Genomic DNA, 14,442 nt, shown 5'->3' with positions numbered 1-14,442 from the left:
CAGCGCCACGCCCCTCACCCCCCGCTCGCCCACCCCCCTCCCAAGGGGCAGCAAGCGCGGGAGGGAGGCGGCGGAGAGGCGGCATGGCGGGGGCGCCGGAGGGATAGCCGCGCCAGGGCGGCAGATCCCCTTAAGACGGCTCTGCTTGACTTCAATAAAGTCAGAAACCAACTATATAAAAGAGATTTTCTATCATAATCTTAAATCTGGGCAATTAAGCTTTCAGGAGAAAGGCTGCGCACACATCATGCATTTTAATCGCCTTCCCCCACCAAAAGAATCCTGGGAAATGTAGTTTTTTAAAGGGTGCTCAGAATAGTAGCTTTATGAGGGGTAAGGATAGAGGAAGCAAATGCTTGTTAAATTTAAGTACTCTGTTAACCTTTTCTTTTATTGCTGGAGCAGAGACCCTTCCCTCTTCAGGCCCCACATTATAAATTTGTCTTGCCAACTGCTTGCTGTAATCTGACTCTAGTTTTAATGAAAATGGAGAGTGAATATGTAATTTCACTGAATCACCCTCGCAATCCTTTTCCCCTGCCAGAAATTCCAGTTTCCCCCTAAGTAGGGGACTGAGAACTGTGGGGATTCTGAAAACCATTCAAGGCCTCAGTCGCAGGTCACACGCTCTCTCCACAGAGACCTTCACTCAGGTGAGTGACAAGAGCCGGAGAATATGGACTTGGTTAAATTATTTAAGAGAGCTGCATAATCTTAAAATCCTGTTTCATAGGAGTAAGATAGGAAGTCCCCTTCATTACTAAACTCTTCCCACCAATTTTACTGCAAAATGCAATCGTAAAAGAAATAAATTACATAAAATGTAGAGTGAAGGAGTACATTCAGGCCTACCGGGAGATGATGGCCCACGTGTTTGGGCCTGAGTGGCCTCCCTTCTGCTTTCCCTCAGTTCTTTCCTGAGCAGGCCCTGGGAAGATGGGGGAGAGGATGTCCCAACATCTCTCTTGGGCTGCTGCTGATTCTGTCACAGGTCAATGGTGTGCATCTGTGCTTCTTTCCTTCATTGCAAAGCCCTATCATGCCTTTACTTTTTGAATTCTTCTACTCAAGTGCTAAGGTAAAGGACCCCTGGACGGTTAAGTCCAGTCAAAGGCAATTATGGGGTTGCAACGCTCATCTCGCTTTCAGGCTGAGGGAGCCGGCGTTTGTCCACAGCTTTCCGGGTCATGTGGTCAGCATGACTAAACCGCTGCTAGGAAGCTGGAAATAGACATAGGCCCTCACTCTTTTGCTTCAGCCACCAGTGCAGCCATGACTGGTCTTGCGTGTGCAAACATCCGGGGAAGGTGGTCTCTTAGAGCAAATGGGGCAAAAGCCCACCAACCTCAGCCAGTGCCCACGTGCCTGTCTCCTTTCTTGCAACTTGCCGGGGGGGGGGGGTGCTGGCTGTCAGCTCCCTTATCTGAAGGTCACTTCCTCTCCATACGTTTAAAGCCCTCTGCCACCATTTTAACTGTCTTGGAGAGTGTGGGGAAATTGCAGTTTGTTAAGGATGCTGGAAACCGCAGCTCTGAGTGAGGTCAGGGCCCTCAAGAAACTACATTTCCCACAAATTTTTTTTTGGGGGGGGGGGAAGCCATGACTGTTAAAGGGATATAAGAGTGTTTTAAATGTAAGGTGTGGCTGTGACCTTTGCAGAATTCAATGAGCAGGAGGATTGGAACAAAGCTAGAATGAGTTGGCTGCGCCTGAAATTGGCTCTAGGCCCACCTACCATTGGGCTCCTTGCTTTCCACATTGCCAATCCCAATGGGCACCAGGCATCACTGACAAATGTGAATCCATGGGGTCAGGAAGAAATGAACCTTCACAGTCTCATCTACTCCATGGCTGTGAATGGTCCACCTTTTGATGTTTGGCACCTTTTAAAACTTGTACCACAAAGTGCTTTGTCATTGTTATCTTCTTCCTTTTCCTCCTCCTGGGAAGGTTTTTCCAATCATCTGGGGAACGATGCCTCAACTTTGGGATGAACAACACAACATGCCAGAGAAAATTGACTTTATTACATCCCTACATTCCTGCTTTGGTCATTGAACATTTAGGATCTGAGGTACAGTACAATTTCATCTTATGTGTGGGTTTGGTTCCAAGCGTTCTGCTTATACAGTATACAAAAATGTGTATAAAGAAACCCTTGGAAAGACCCCTGCGGGAGCTTCCAGAGCTGGCTCATAGAGAGAGCCTTGCTTCCCAAGTAAGGCAGAGAGTATAAAAGCTATCCACCTTGCTTACTTTTAAGTTACAGGATTTCAACAAATGACCCTCAGCCACATATAGTTGATATCGTGCAAGTTAAATGATTCAGGTGGTAGCCATGTTGGTCTGATGCAGTAGATATATATATATGTGTGTGTGTGTGTGTGTGTGTGTGTGTGTGTGTGTGTATATATATATATATATATATATATATATATATATATATATATATATATATATATATTCCAGTAGCACCTTAGAGACCAACTAAGTTTGTTCTTGGTATGAGCTTTCGTGTGCATGCACACTTCAGATACCAAGAACAAACTTAGTTGGTCTCTAAGGTGCTACTGGAAAAATTTATATATATGTATATGTCTTTCAAGTTAAATGAGCATAAGGAGTAATCTTCCTGTGTAATGTACGAGAACTGAAACATCAAAAGTCAAATGTATAAGGGAGGCCGCAAAAATTCAGGATTAAAGGAGGAAAATACAATAACGCAAAAGGAAGAGAGAAACACACCGTGGAATGCAAAGATGAAGAGCAGTCAAAACTGAATAGTGGATAGGCCTCTCTCATTCAGAGGACTGGTGAGTGGAAGGACTGGGCAGGATCCTAGAAAACCACTGTTGCTCTCTCCTCCTCTCACTGAGAAGCTGGAGAATGGATGCAGTAATGACATGGTTCAGATAATCTTTGGAAGCCAAGGGAGACCAGCAGTTTCTGCTGGGGGGTATTATCTAGTGCAATAAGGCCATATACAGGGAAGCCAGCAGCATGGACACGCATGCTATGTGCCTTCTGCACTATAGCTGAATAGCCCCTTCGGCGGTGAGATGGAAGGGTATAGCTGTGTCCACTTGAGCCCCAAGATTCCATGATGATCCAGCTGATAGGATGACCATTGGAGTCCAGTATGCAGGTACTGGGGAAGCACCGCACCATGTTGGCCAGGTATCTCCGGCTGTGTTCACTGCCCCCATAGTGCCACGTTTCATTTAGCAGGTCAATGTGGGAGCTATTCAAGGAGGAAAGGGTGAAGCCTGGATTTAACCTAGGAGAGCAGAAAGATGAGCAATGAGGAGGGAGTTGAACATGAATGCAGAAATTATCTTCTTGGCTCATCCTCAAAGTCTCCCTAGTTCAACACTCTTAACAGTGCCAGACAGATACCCTGGCAAAACCACCAGCAAGCTGGCATGAAAATGATACTGATTCCTTGTCATTTGCCCTAACATCCAGTAGTTTGGACTAATGACCAAATGATACCTGTTAGAAACCACCAATAATGCATCCCATGAAGTGTGTGTGTGTGTGTGTGTGTGTGTGTGTGTGTGTACAAATGGCAGATATCAGGTCAGGATCTGTTTGATTAGTTGTGTTCCCCTTCCTTCAATCTCACCCCAGCAGAGCATGCCTCATCTAAGATGGTGCCTATCACAGAAAGAACTGCTCATTCTGCTCTTGGGATGCCTTTTCTAAACTAGACCCCTGATGCAAACTGCCTTTTGTGTGGCATTCCTCCTTCCTTCCTAGAGTGGGGAGCACCACCCTTTTGGAGTGCCACCTTTGGTGCTTTGCTATCCCAACTACGAGAAGGCGTGAATACCAGGTTTGTCCATAGGCAAAATCATAGAATTGTAGTGTTGGAAGGGACCCTGAAATGCAAGAACCTCAACTAAAGTATCCATGGCAGACTGCCATCCAACTTTGACTATGGAAACAGTGGTGTTACAACGGGGGTTGGGGGGTGGTTCACCCCGGGTGCCATGTCTGGAGGGGGGGGGGTGACAAGAAGGCACCCCGCGGGGGCTTGCAGGGGCGTGAGCAGCCATTGCGCTGCTGCATGTGAAGGATCCTCCGCTTGCGGCTGCAGCTGCAAGCAGAGGATCCCAGCGCTGGCGGCAAACCGCTATGTACAGCGCATGTGCGGCGTCGCACACATGCGCTGCATGCAACGATGACGCACATAGCGGTTGCCGGTGGGCTCCCTCCGTCGCCACTACAGCAGCGAATGGAGAATCCTCCGTTTGCAGCTGCAGCCGCAAGCAGACAATCCCGGCACCGTCCGTATGGTGCTGGAGCGCTGGCGCCGGCAAACCGCTATGTACATTGCATGAGCAGCGTCGCTATGTACATAGCGGTTTGCTGCCCCGGGTGTCACAATGCCTTCGTTCGCCCCTGTATGGAGATTATTCTATTGGAAGCACACAGGTTAGCCAGTGCCTCAACCAGGAAGTAGAGAGCAGAGTGGACACGCACCGGGGCTGAGGCTGTTTATTTGGCTTGGGGTTCAGGTAGATGAAGTAGGGGGTTGCAGTCAACTGGACTTTCTTGACAGCAACAGCATCTTTAGAGACTTCGTATATCCCATCATGGTTCCCTGTACAAAGCAGTAAAAAGTCAGAAAGAGAATGGTGTTGCTGGGTGAGGCCAGAAATTGTTAGGTACACATATATTGAACTGCTATCATTCAGATGGTCATCCAAGGTATGTTGCTCCCTTTCTGCACTTAGACGGTGAAAAGTGCTATTGTCCTTGTGGTGCTGTGGAGAGAATAGGTGTGCAGTCTGTAGGGAAGGGCAAATCTGTCACTTTTAATTTCTCATTTTCCCAATGTGAAGTTCAGTTCTCTACATTTCACATCAGCTTTCTTTTTTCTTTTTCTTTTTCTTTTAAATCCTCATGAGACTGGAGTGGGCAGTAGGAGGCAAGACAGCTTCTCAGATACCCAGATCCAGAATACATCAGTAGAAAAACCTGGAATCAAATTCATGTGTCCACCTGCCCCCTATGTATTGTTTTGTATTTTATTGTGCTCATGTTTCTCCATTACATTCACTTTAGTCACTTCCATTTACTCATCAAATTTAGATTAAGTAACTAAACTGAGTCTCCTTATCTATCTCATAACTCCTTCCTTAGAAAGAACAGCTTGTTACCACAGAGAGAAAAGGCTTGGTCCCAGTTGATGGCATCTGTGTCCAGCAACAGTCTCCGGTACGCATCAAGATCCCGATAAAATGCTGCATATATATTGTTAAAGGAATCTGCACTGTTAGAAACAGCCTAAAAGAGAGACATACAGTTTAACAGGTAAAGCTTTTCCAGATGTTGAGATGAAATGATGGATGAAGTTTCAACTGCTCCCTTTGGTGGCTGTTAATGCCAAAGGTGCGCTCCCAGACAAAAGCCAACATCCCCTTTCAGTTTGAGCCTGGCTTAGAGGAGGCACCAGCACAGAACCCGCAGCATTTCCTGCTGACATCCCACCAAGCACCTCCCACAAAATCAGAGAATCACAAAGCTGGAAGGAACCACGAGGGTCATCTAGTCCAACCCACTGCAATGCAGGAATCATTTTGCCCAACCTGGGACTCCAAACCATGACCCTGACATTAAGAGTCTCATGCTCTACCCATTGAGCTATCCTTTGCACAAAGGCTATTACCTCTCTCTGTGGACGAGTCAGGACCGCCTTGAAATCTGGCCAAGAATCCACAATCACCTCATGGCCCACTGGGTTCCCACGGTTTATGTTCATGACTGCACCATAGACCTGTCAAGAGTCACATGATGTCAGAGTTGGTGCTGCAGTTGAAGGAGGCTGCCTGGGAGAAATGTGTGGGGTCTGGGGAGACCATCTGTGGTGTGGTGTGTCAGACTTGTATCTGCTGCATGCCTTGAGTGGGGTGTCCTGACTCTTGAGTGACGAACAGGGATAGAAGAATCAGTTGATTTTCTGTTTCTCTCAGTTTATCATTTTTCTCATCCTAAGCTCAGTCCTCCGCATTTCTACATCAGTTTGCATTTAAAAAAAAAAACAAAGTTCATTGGCATTTTTGTGTTAATTTCGCCTAATATGCATGATTATTACTAATTCACACATTTTTAGAAAGGAATTTCCGCAATACAATGTCATTTTACATACATGTGCATTTTTAACGCACAGTTTACCCTCTCAGTTTTGTGAATGTTATTTGGCTGGAGAACTTCATAGCAAAATTCTGAGAAATGTAAATATCAAAGGGCAGCTGAGTTTTTGTCATGCATTGCTTCAGAATGTGCAAATTAGGTAAGTTCACCTATAAATGCAAACTGAATTAAATTTCTCCCTCTTCCCTAGTGAGGACTTAGTACCTATCACCCAATGAACTAATTGTAGGAATTCACATGGCCATGTCACGTACTATATACACATTTCACACCAGCTGTACCCTCAATATGGAGCTGCAGCCAATATTAGCTCTCTGTGGAGTACGGTATATCTGTATGGTACCCTATTCAAGCACCTATGTATTGAATTATTTTTTTAAAAAAACAACCTCAGATTCCAAATGTGGATCTTTCGGAAGATGCAAGAATTTGGCAGGAATTTGGTCCCATATTCCTAGCAAATAATCCAGAATAAATGGCTCAAGATCACCTGAAGTGTCTGAGGAAGGCTTTTCTTCAGCAGCCCTTCCAGGAACTGCAACTTGGAAGGACAGGATAGGATCAACATAGCTTGGGAGGCAGAGGTTGAAGCAGGTACCAGCAGAAACAGTGTGGGTTGCAAGCACCTGAGAGAGAAAGAGAGAGACTAGTTCTCTATACCTCAGTGTAATCACCAAACCGAGATTCCTTCTTTTTCACTGAAATGATGGACTTACTTAAACAACAATGGTGCAACAACTGAGTTTCTAAATGTAACAGGAATCCCTTCCTCAATAAATAGAGAATACTGTAAAACATTCTCTTATGAGCAACTGGTGTTCTCCCACACTGTCATCTGCTCACCTGTAGTCCTCCGTGTCTTCGTGTGGAGTGGTACAGATTCTCTTAAGAGCCTCTGGTGTGCTGTCAAACTGCTCAGTCAGAGTCTCCTTCAGCAATTTTTTTGTGTTCGCTGCTTTCTTTCAACGAGGGGGGGGGGGAGGAGGGAATGTATAAGTTTACCAGAATGAATGAACTATTAACAGCCATATTCCTGATGTTCAGTGGTGCATCTATACACGTTAAGACCCTGGACTTAATGGACTTTAGGCCTTTCTCTTTAGATGGCCATGTGATTTCACTTCTGAAGCATATAATTAACATTGCTCTTCTCCCTCTGACTGCCATTTCATCCTTTACAACTGCTGTGTCAGAGCAGCAAAGAAGGATGAGTTTGCTAACGCTGATCTACAAAAAAAATTATTGCATGCCCAGGTGGAGACCCCTTGGCCCTGAGAGACAACCAGAAGGAATAATAACTCATGCCAACGTGTTGTTGTTGTTGTTCAGTCATTCAGTCGTGTCCGACTCTTCGTGACCCCATGGAGCAGAGCACGCCAGGCACGCCTATCCTTCACTGCCTCTCGCAGTTTGGCCAAACTCATGCTAGTAGCTTCGAGAACACTGTCCAACCATCTCATCCTCTGTCGTCCCCTTCTCCTTGTGCCCTCCATCTTTCCCAACATCAGAGTCTTTTCTAGGGAGTCTTCTCTTTTCATGAGGTGGCCAAAGTACTGGAGCCTCAACTTCAGGATCTGTCCTTCTAGTGAGCACTCAGGGCTGATTTCTTTAAGAATGGATAGGTTTGATCTTCTTGCAGTCCATGGGACTCTCAAGAGTCTCCTCTGTGTTATGGAGTGAAAAATTGTCCACAACTTTATTAAACCTTTCAGATGTAGGAAGACCTTGGCTTAGGCATTGGGCATGTATCCCTCCCAGCCCCCCAGCCAGGGAACTGGGGCTCCTCAGAGTGAATGGGCTATGGGAGGGTGCACTGCAAGACACTTGTGTACGCAGGCAACCTACCCCATATCCGTGCAACACAGGAGAGTTCACTGACAGCCTTTCAGTGTATGGCCAGTGACTCCCATTTTACAAACCCCTTTAAGAGGGGACCCTGGAATCACCGCCACGGGGTGTGTGAGTCACCACTTCACACACACCCCCATTTAGGAAAGATAGACTAAAGGATTCCGCCCAAGGCCTAAAACTGCCAAAGTTGTGACAAATTGCTACGGGGAAGGCAAAACATGCCAATGCAGGGAAATTCCTTCCCAGCTCTTCAACAGCAAAAGACCGTAGCAGTGCCCTCTGAACAGGAAGGAAAATGGTTAACCTGGAAACAAGCATTAGACAAAGGGAGGGTTGGGTGGGTGAAGCTCCGGATCCGACTGCATGTTTGCCGCCACCTCCACCTCCTCTTTATGCAACTGGCCCCGCCTCTGGACAGTGCCGATAGTTTAACTGGGGTTTGGCGGGAACCCCCAATGATTAGCATAGGGAGGTGGGCTAGCCCAGTCAGCTGGTGAGTCTCACGTGGTCCAAGGTGCTGTGTGAAGTCCCGCAAAGGGCGCCCACAAAGGAAGGTGTGAGCACTCATTATGAACATGCACAGTTCTGCATAATAAAACCACTTAAATTACAGCACTGTCCTGGCTACAGAAATAAACTTGAGCAGACATTGCTGACATTTTTAGGAACACTGCTTTATCAGAGTCCCCCATCACATGCGGTATCCTACTCATATTAAAGTGAATGCAGGAACAAACCCATGTAACTGCTACCTATATGGGTAGGATTGCCTAAGCAAAAACATTTTAAGCAGGTCCCAGAAAGAGAACAGTTATGGTGCCTCCTTAATGTCAATAGACAGGGAGATCCAATCAATAAATTAAAATACCAATGAATGAATATGTAAGAATCTAAAGAGATGGCATTTAAAACTTCTTATTTTGGCATATTGGCGTTTTTTCATGACCAGCAACAAATGGAAAAAACAGACAACCCTGCTACCCAGAACAGAAAACATTTTATTCATTGGATTTATATATTGCCTTCCTGCCAAGTTACCAAACATGGTTTACAACTTTAAAATACTAATACAATTTTTTTTAACCTAAAATGTATAGTTGATTCAGGCCTACTGGGTGGTGATGGCCCAAACTGGAGCCAAACTTTGGCAAAAGTTTTGCAGGGTTTTGCATGGCCCCATAAACAGAGCAATGGTAACTCAAACTCAGGGGTCACGGGGTCACCCAAAAACCCAACGTCGTCTGATTCACTCCAAACAGGGACCAGACTTTGATAAAGTTTTGCAGCAGTGTTTTGCAGTGAAAACACTGCATTTTGCAGCGCTCCACAAATGGAGCAATAAACACTCAAAATGGGGGTCATGGGTATCACCCAAAAACCCAGGTCGTCTGATTCAGTCCAAACCCAGCACCAAAGATTTTAATCAACAGGAATTGAGGTGGCATTTAAATGGAAAATAGAGTAATGGGGAATGGTTCTTGAGAGGGTGTGATAATCTCCCTCTCTCCCATTCAGAGGACTGGTGAGGGAAAGGATTGAGTAGGATCCTGGAAAATGACTGTTGCTCTCTCCTCCTCTCACTGAGAAGCTGGAGAATGGATGCAGTAATGACACAGTTCAGATAATCTCTGGAAGCCAAGGGAGACCAGCAGTTTCTGCTGGGGGATATTATCTAGGGCAACAAGGCCATATACAGGGAAGCCAGCAGCATGGACACGCATGGCCTGTGCTCTCTGCACCATAGATGAGTAGCCCCTTCGGCGGTGGGATGGAACGGTGTAGCCATGTCTCAGTGAACCCACAGATTCCATGATGATCCAGCTGATAGGATGACCATTGGAGTCCAGTATGCAGGTACTGGGGAAGCATTGCACCATGTTGGCCAGGTATCTCTGGCTGTGTTCACCGCCCCCAAAGTGCCACGTTTCATTCAGCAGGTCAATGTGGGAGCTATTCAAGGAGGAAAGGGTGAAGCCTGGATCCAGCCTAGGAGAGCAGAAAGATGAGAAATGAGGAGAGAGCTGAACATAAGAATGCAGAAATTATCTTCTTGGCTCATCTTCAAAGTCTCCTTAGTTCAACAGTCTTAACAAAACCACCAGCAAGCTGGCATGAAAATGATACCGATTCCCTGTTGTTTGCCCTAACACCCAGTAGTTTAAACTAATGACCAGTTAATTGTTTAGTTGAATAGATTTTTTAAAAACCCATTAAAAGTGATTGAAAATGTATCCTCCTATTAATCAAACACTATTATGTGGAAAAATAACAGATGGTGGGCACCAGTTTGGAAGTGATATTCACACACACCCTTCAGTCTCACCCAGCACAGCCTGCATCTTCTAAGATAGTTCCCTGCTACATGAAGAACTGCTCGCTCTGCTGTTGGGATTCCTTTTCTAAACTTGACTCCTGATGTAAACCTACTTTTGTGTGGTATTCTTCTTCCCTTCCTTGAGTGGGCAGTGCCACCCCCTTGGAGTGCTGCCTTTGGTGCCTTGCTGTCCCAGCTACATGAAGGCAAACTAAGGAGTAAACGCCAGGTTTATCCATACGCATTTTGACTTTGGAGATTCTCCTACTGAAGAGCCACAGGTTAGCCAGTGCCTCAACCAGAAAAGAAGTAGGGAGCACAATGGACACTCACCGGGGCTCAGGCTGTTTATCTGGGTTGAGGTTCAGATAGGTGAAGTAGGGGGTTGCAGTCAACTGGACTTCCTTGGCAGCAACAGCCTCTTTAGAGACCTCGTATATCCCATCATGGTTCCCTATACAAAGCAGTAGAAAGTCACCAAGAGAGTGGTATTGTCTGGTAGGACAAGAAATTGTTAGCTGCACATATACTGAACTGCCATCACTCAGGTCATCCAAGGTTCATTGCTCCCTTTTTGCCCTTGGACAATGAAAAGTCCCATTGTCCTTTGAGGCTGTGGAAGGAATACATGTGCAGCTGGTAAGGAAGGGTGAATCTATCTATTTTGATTTCCCTCAGTTTCTTATTTTTTCAACCTTGTTCATTTCTCCACATTTGATGAAAGTTCATCAACATTTTAAGTGCAAATTTCTTCTCTCACATACACGCAGATTGTTTTCACTAATATATGCACAGTGTACACCTTACTCTAGTATGTGCATGCATTACTTGGCTGGAGAACTGCACAAAATACCCTATCACTTACTCTAAATATTACTAAAACCCATTATTGTTGTCTCTCTTTACTGAAGATATTTATTGACTGGTTTTCTTTTAAAATGTATTCTCAACTCTTTGAGGAGCTTCCTCCACAGAGTCTCCAATAAAAAACCAACTCCACTTGAATATTTAGCTATAAAAATGCAAAATACTGTACAAATAAAGGTGTAGAGAAACAGTATATTAAACATAATATTAAGAAATAAAAATCACCCAGAATTTGAAAGAGCACAAATAGAATGAACTCATTCAGGAATGCTTGGGAGAAAACGAAAGTTTCAATAACCATCAAAAACATATCAATGTTGGGGCTTGCTTTGCTTTTAAGATGAGAGAACTTCAGAATATTCTGGTACCACTATACTAGAAAGCCCATGCTCACATCACAGCATGCTTTACCACTAGACCTGTGTAGGGCTTTATACACCAGTAGTAAAACCTGGAATGTGACTCATATGTTACTTCCCCAATGTATTGTTTTGTATTTTATTTTGCTCTTATTTCTCTATTACATTCACTTCAGTCACTTCCTCATCAAATTCATATTAAGTAACTAAACCCAGTCTCCTCATTTCATAACTCTTCCCTTAGATATAACAGCCAGCTACCGTAGAGAGCAAAGGTTTGATCCCAGTTGATGGTATCTGTGTCTAGCAACAGTTTCCGGTAAGCATCAAGATCCCGATAAAATGCTGCATATATGTTGCTCAAGAAATCCGCATTGTCTGAAACAGCCTAAAAGAGAGACATATCATTGAACAGGTAAACCTTTTTCTGATGTTGAGATGAAATGATGGATGACATTTCACTTGCTTCCTTTGGCAGCTGTTAAGTTAATGCCAAAGGTGCACTCCTAGACAAAAGCCAACATCCCCTTTCAGTTTGAGCCTGGCTTAGAGGAGGCCCCAGCACAGAACATGCAGCATTTCCTGCTGACATCCCACAAAATGTGTCCTGCAAAATCCCCAAGGGCTAGTACCTCTCTCTGTGGACGAGTCACGACCACCTTGAAATCTGGCCAAGAATCCACGATCACCTCATGGCCCACTGGGTTCCCACGGTTTATGTTCATGACTGCACCATAGACCTGTCAAGAGTCACATGATGTCAGAGTTGGTGCTGAAGTTGAAGGAGGCTGCCTGGGAGAAATGTTTGGGGTCGGAGAGAGAATTAGTAGTTTGTGTCAGGCTTGTATCTGCTGCATGCCTTGAGTGGGGTGTCCTGAGTGAGTACTAGGGATAGGAAAGTCTGTTGATTTTTCATTTCTCTCAGTCCCCCCCCCCCCCATTTTCCCCATCTTAAGGTCAGTCCTCCTCATTTCCACATTAGTGTGCATTATAAAAAAAAAGTCCTCATAAAAATTAATTGCATTTTTTGGTGTTAATTTTGCCTAATATGCATGATTATAACTAATTCACATATTTTTAGAAAGCAATTTCCCCAATATGCCTTTTTATGAATTCTTTACTTTAGTTTATGCATTTTGTGATTGTAACTTGAATGGAGACAATAGTGCCGGCAATGGTTGCTACGCCATTGCGTGAAGAACAGGATTGCAAGATTAAGAAAAACGCAGAATTTAAAGGGCAAATAATAATAATAATAATAATAATAATAATAATAATAATAATAATAATAATAATAATAATTTATTTGTACCCCGCCTATCTGGCTGGGTCCCCCCAGCCACTCTGGGCGGCCTCCAACAGATAATAAAATACCTTAAAATATCACAGGTTAAAAACTTCCCTAAACACGGCTGCCTTCAGGTATTTTCTGAATGTCAGATTGTTATTTATTTCTTTGAACTCTGCTGGGAGGGTGTTCCACAGGGCAGGCGCCACTACCGAGAAGGCCCTCTGCCTGGTTCCCTGTAGCTTTGCTTCTCGCAGTGAGGGAACCACCAGAAGGCCCTCGGCGCTGGATCTCAGTGTCCGGGCAGAATGATGGGTGTGGAGACACTCCTTCAGGTATACTGGACCAAGGCCATTTAGGGCTTTAAAGGTCAGCACCAACACTTTGAATTGTGCTCGGAAACGTACTGGGAGCCAATGTAACTCTCTCAGGACCGGTGTTATATGGTCCTGGCGGCCACTCCCAGTCACCAGTCTAGCTGCCGCATTCTGGATTAATTGCAGTTTCCGGGTCACCTTCAAAGGTAGCCCCACGTAGAGCGCATTGCGGTAGTCCAAGTGGGAGATAACTAGAGCATGCACCACTCTGGCGAGACAGTCTGCAGGCAGGTAGGGTCTCAGCCTGCGTACCAGATGGAGCTGGTAGACAGCTGCCCTGGACACAGAATTAACCTGTGCCTCCATGGACAGCTGTGAGTCCAAAATGACTCCCAGGCTGCGTACCTGGTCCTTCAGGGACACAGTTACCCCATTCAGGACCAGGGAATCCCCCACACCCACTCGCACCCTGTCCCCCCAAAACAGTACTTCTGTCTTGTCAGGATTCAACCTCAATCAGCTGTGTTTTGACATGTATTGTTTCAGGAAGCGCAAATTAGGTCGTGCAAACTGAATTGAATTTCTCCCTCATCCCTAGTGAGGGTATTCTGCACCCCACCTGACAAACCAAGTGTAGGAATTCACAGGGCCATTTCACATATCACACACTCAGTTCACATCAGCTGTGCCCTCAAAAAGGAGCTGCAGCCAATCTTATCTCTCTGTGCAGTGTATCTGTATAATACCCATATTTTCAAGCACCTGTTTATTGAATTAAACAAACTTATCAGACTCCAAATGTGGATCTTTGGGAAGATGCAAGATTTTGGCAGGAATTTGGTCCCATATTCCTAGCTAATAACCCAGAATACATTGCTCAAGATCACCTGAAGTGTCTGAGGGAGGCTTTTCTTCAGCAGTCTCTCTAGGATCTGCAACTTGGAAGAGCAGGATAGGATCAACATAGTGAGGGAGGCTGATGCAGGTACCAGCAGAAACAGCACCTGAGAGAGAAAGAGAGAGACCACTTCTCTGTATCTCACTGTAATCCCCATACTGTAAAGCTTCCTATGTGACTGAAATTATAGATTTATTTAAGCCCTGTGCTAATACAACTGAGCTTCTAATTGTAACAGGAATCCCTTCCCCTCCTTCCCGCTCAACAGACAGAGAAAAAAAATATTCTCTTTGGAGCCGCTGATGATCTGTTACACTGTCACCTGCTCACCTGTGGTCCTCTGGGACTTGTGTTGAAAGTTACAGATTCTCTTATTAACTTCTGGTGCT

At 45.1% G+C, this 14,442-nt stretch overlaps 2 protein-coding genes across 2 annotated transcripts; both read right to left on the bottom strand.

Annotated features, from left to right (window-relative positions):
* Positions 1-2,602: 2,602 nt before the first annotated feature.
* On the bottom strand, positions 2,603-7,078 carry LOC117052279 (glycine N-acyltransferase-like protein 3). Its single transcript, XM_033159083.1, has 6 exons — positions 7,003-7,078; positions 6,650-6,785; positions 5,675-5,782; positions 5,166-5,292; positions 4,486-4,606; positions 2,603-3,277 (listed from the first exon to the last, which is right to left on the bottom strand). The coding sequence occupies exons 2-6, from the start codon at positions 6,725-6,727 to the stop codon at positions 2,869-2,871; spliced, it is 843 nt and encodes a 280-aa protein (XP_033014974.1). The 5' UTR covers positions 6,728-6,785; positions 7,003-7,078; the 3' UTR covers positions 2,603-2,868.
* Positions 7,079-8,976: 1,898 nt separating this feature from the next.
* On the bottom strand, positions 8,977-14,181 carry LOC117052288 (glycine N-acyltransferase-like protein 3). Its single transcript, XM_033159094.1, has 5 exons — positions 14,043-14,181; positions 12,183-12,290; positions 11,812-11,938; positions 10,658-10,778; positions 8,977-9,996 (listed from the first exon to the last, which is right to left on the bottom strand). The coding sequence occupies exons 1-5, from the start codon at positions 14,118-14,120 to the stop codon at positions 9,588-9,590; spliced, it is 843 nt and encodes a 280-aa protein (XP_033014985.1). The 5' UTR covers positions 14,121-14,181; the 3' UTR covers positions 8,977-9,587.
* Between the last annotated feature and the right edge of the window lie 261 nt (positions 14,182-14,442).

The sequence above is a fragment of the Lacerta agilis genome, chromosome 1 (genome assembly GCF_009819535.1).
Source record: "Lacerta agilis isolate rLacAgi1 chromosome 1, rLacAgi1.pri, whole genome shotgun sequence".
Taxonomy (NCBI): domain Eukaryota; kingdom Metazoa; phylum Chordata; class Lepidosauria; order Squamata; family Lacertidae; genus Lacerta; species Lacerta agilis.
The sequence above is the reverse complement of the archived record's forward strand: the minus strand, read 5'-3'. Positions and strand labels throughout refer to the sequence as shown.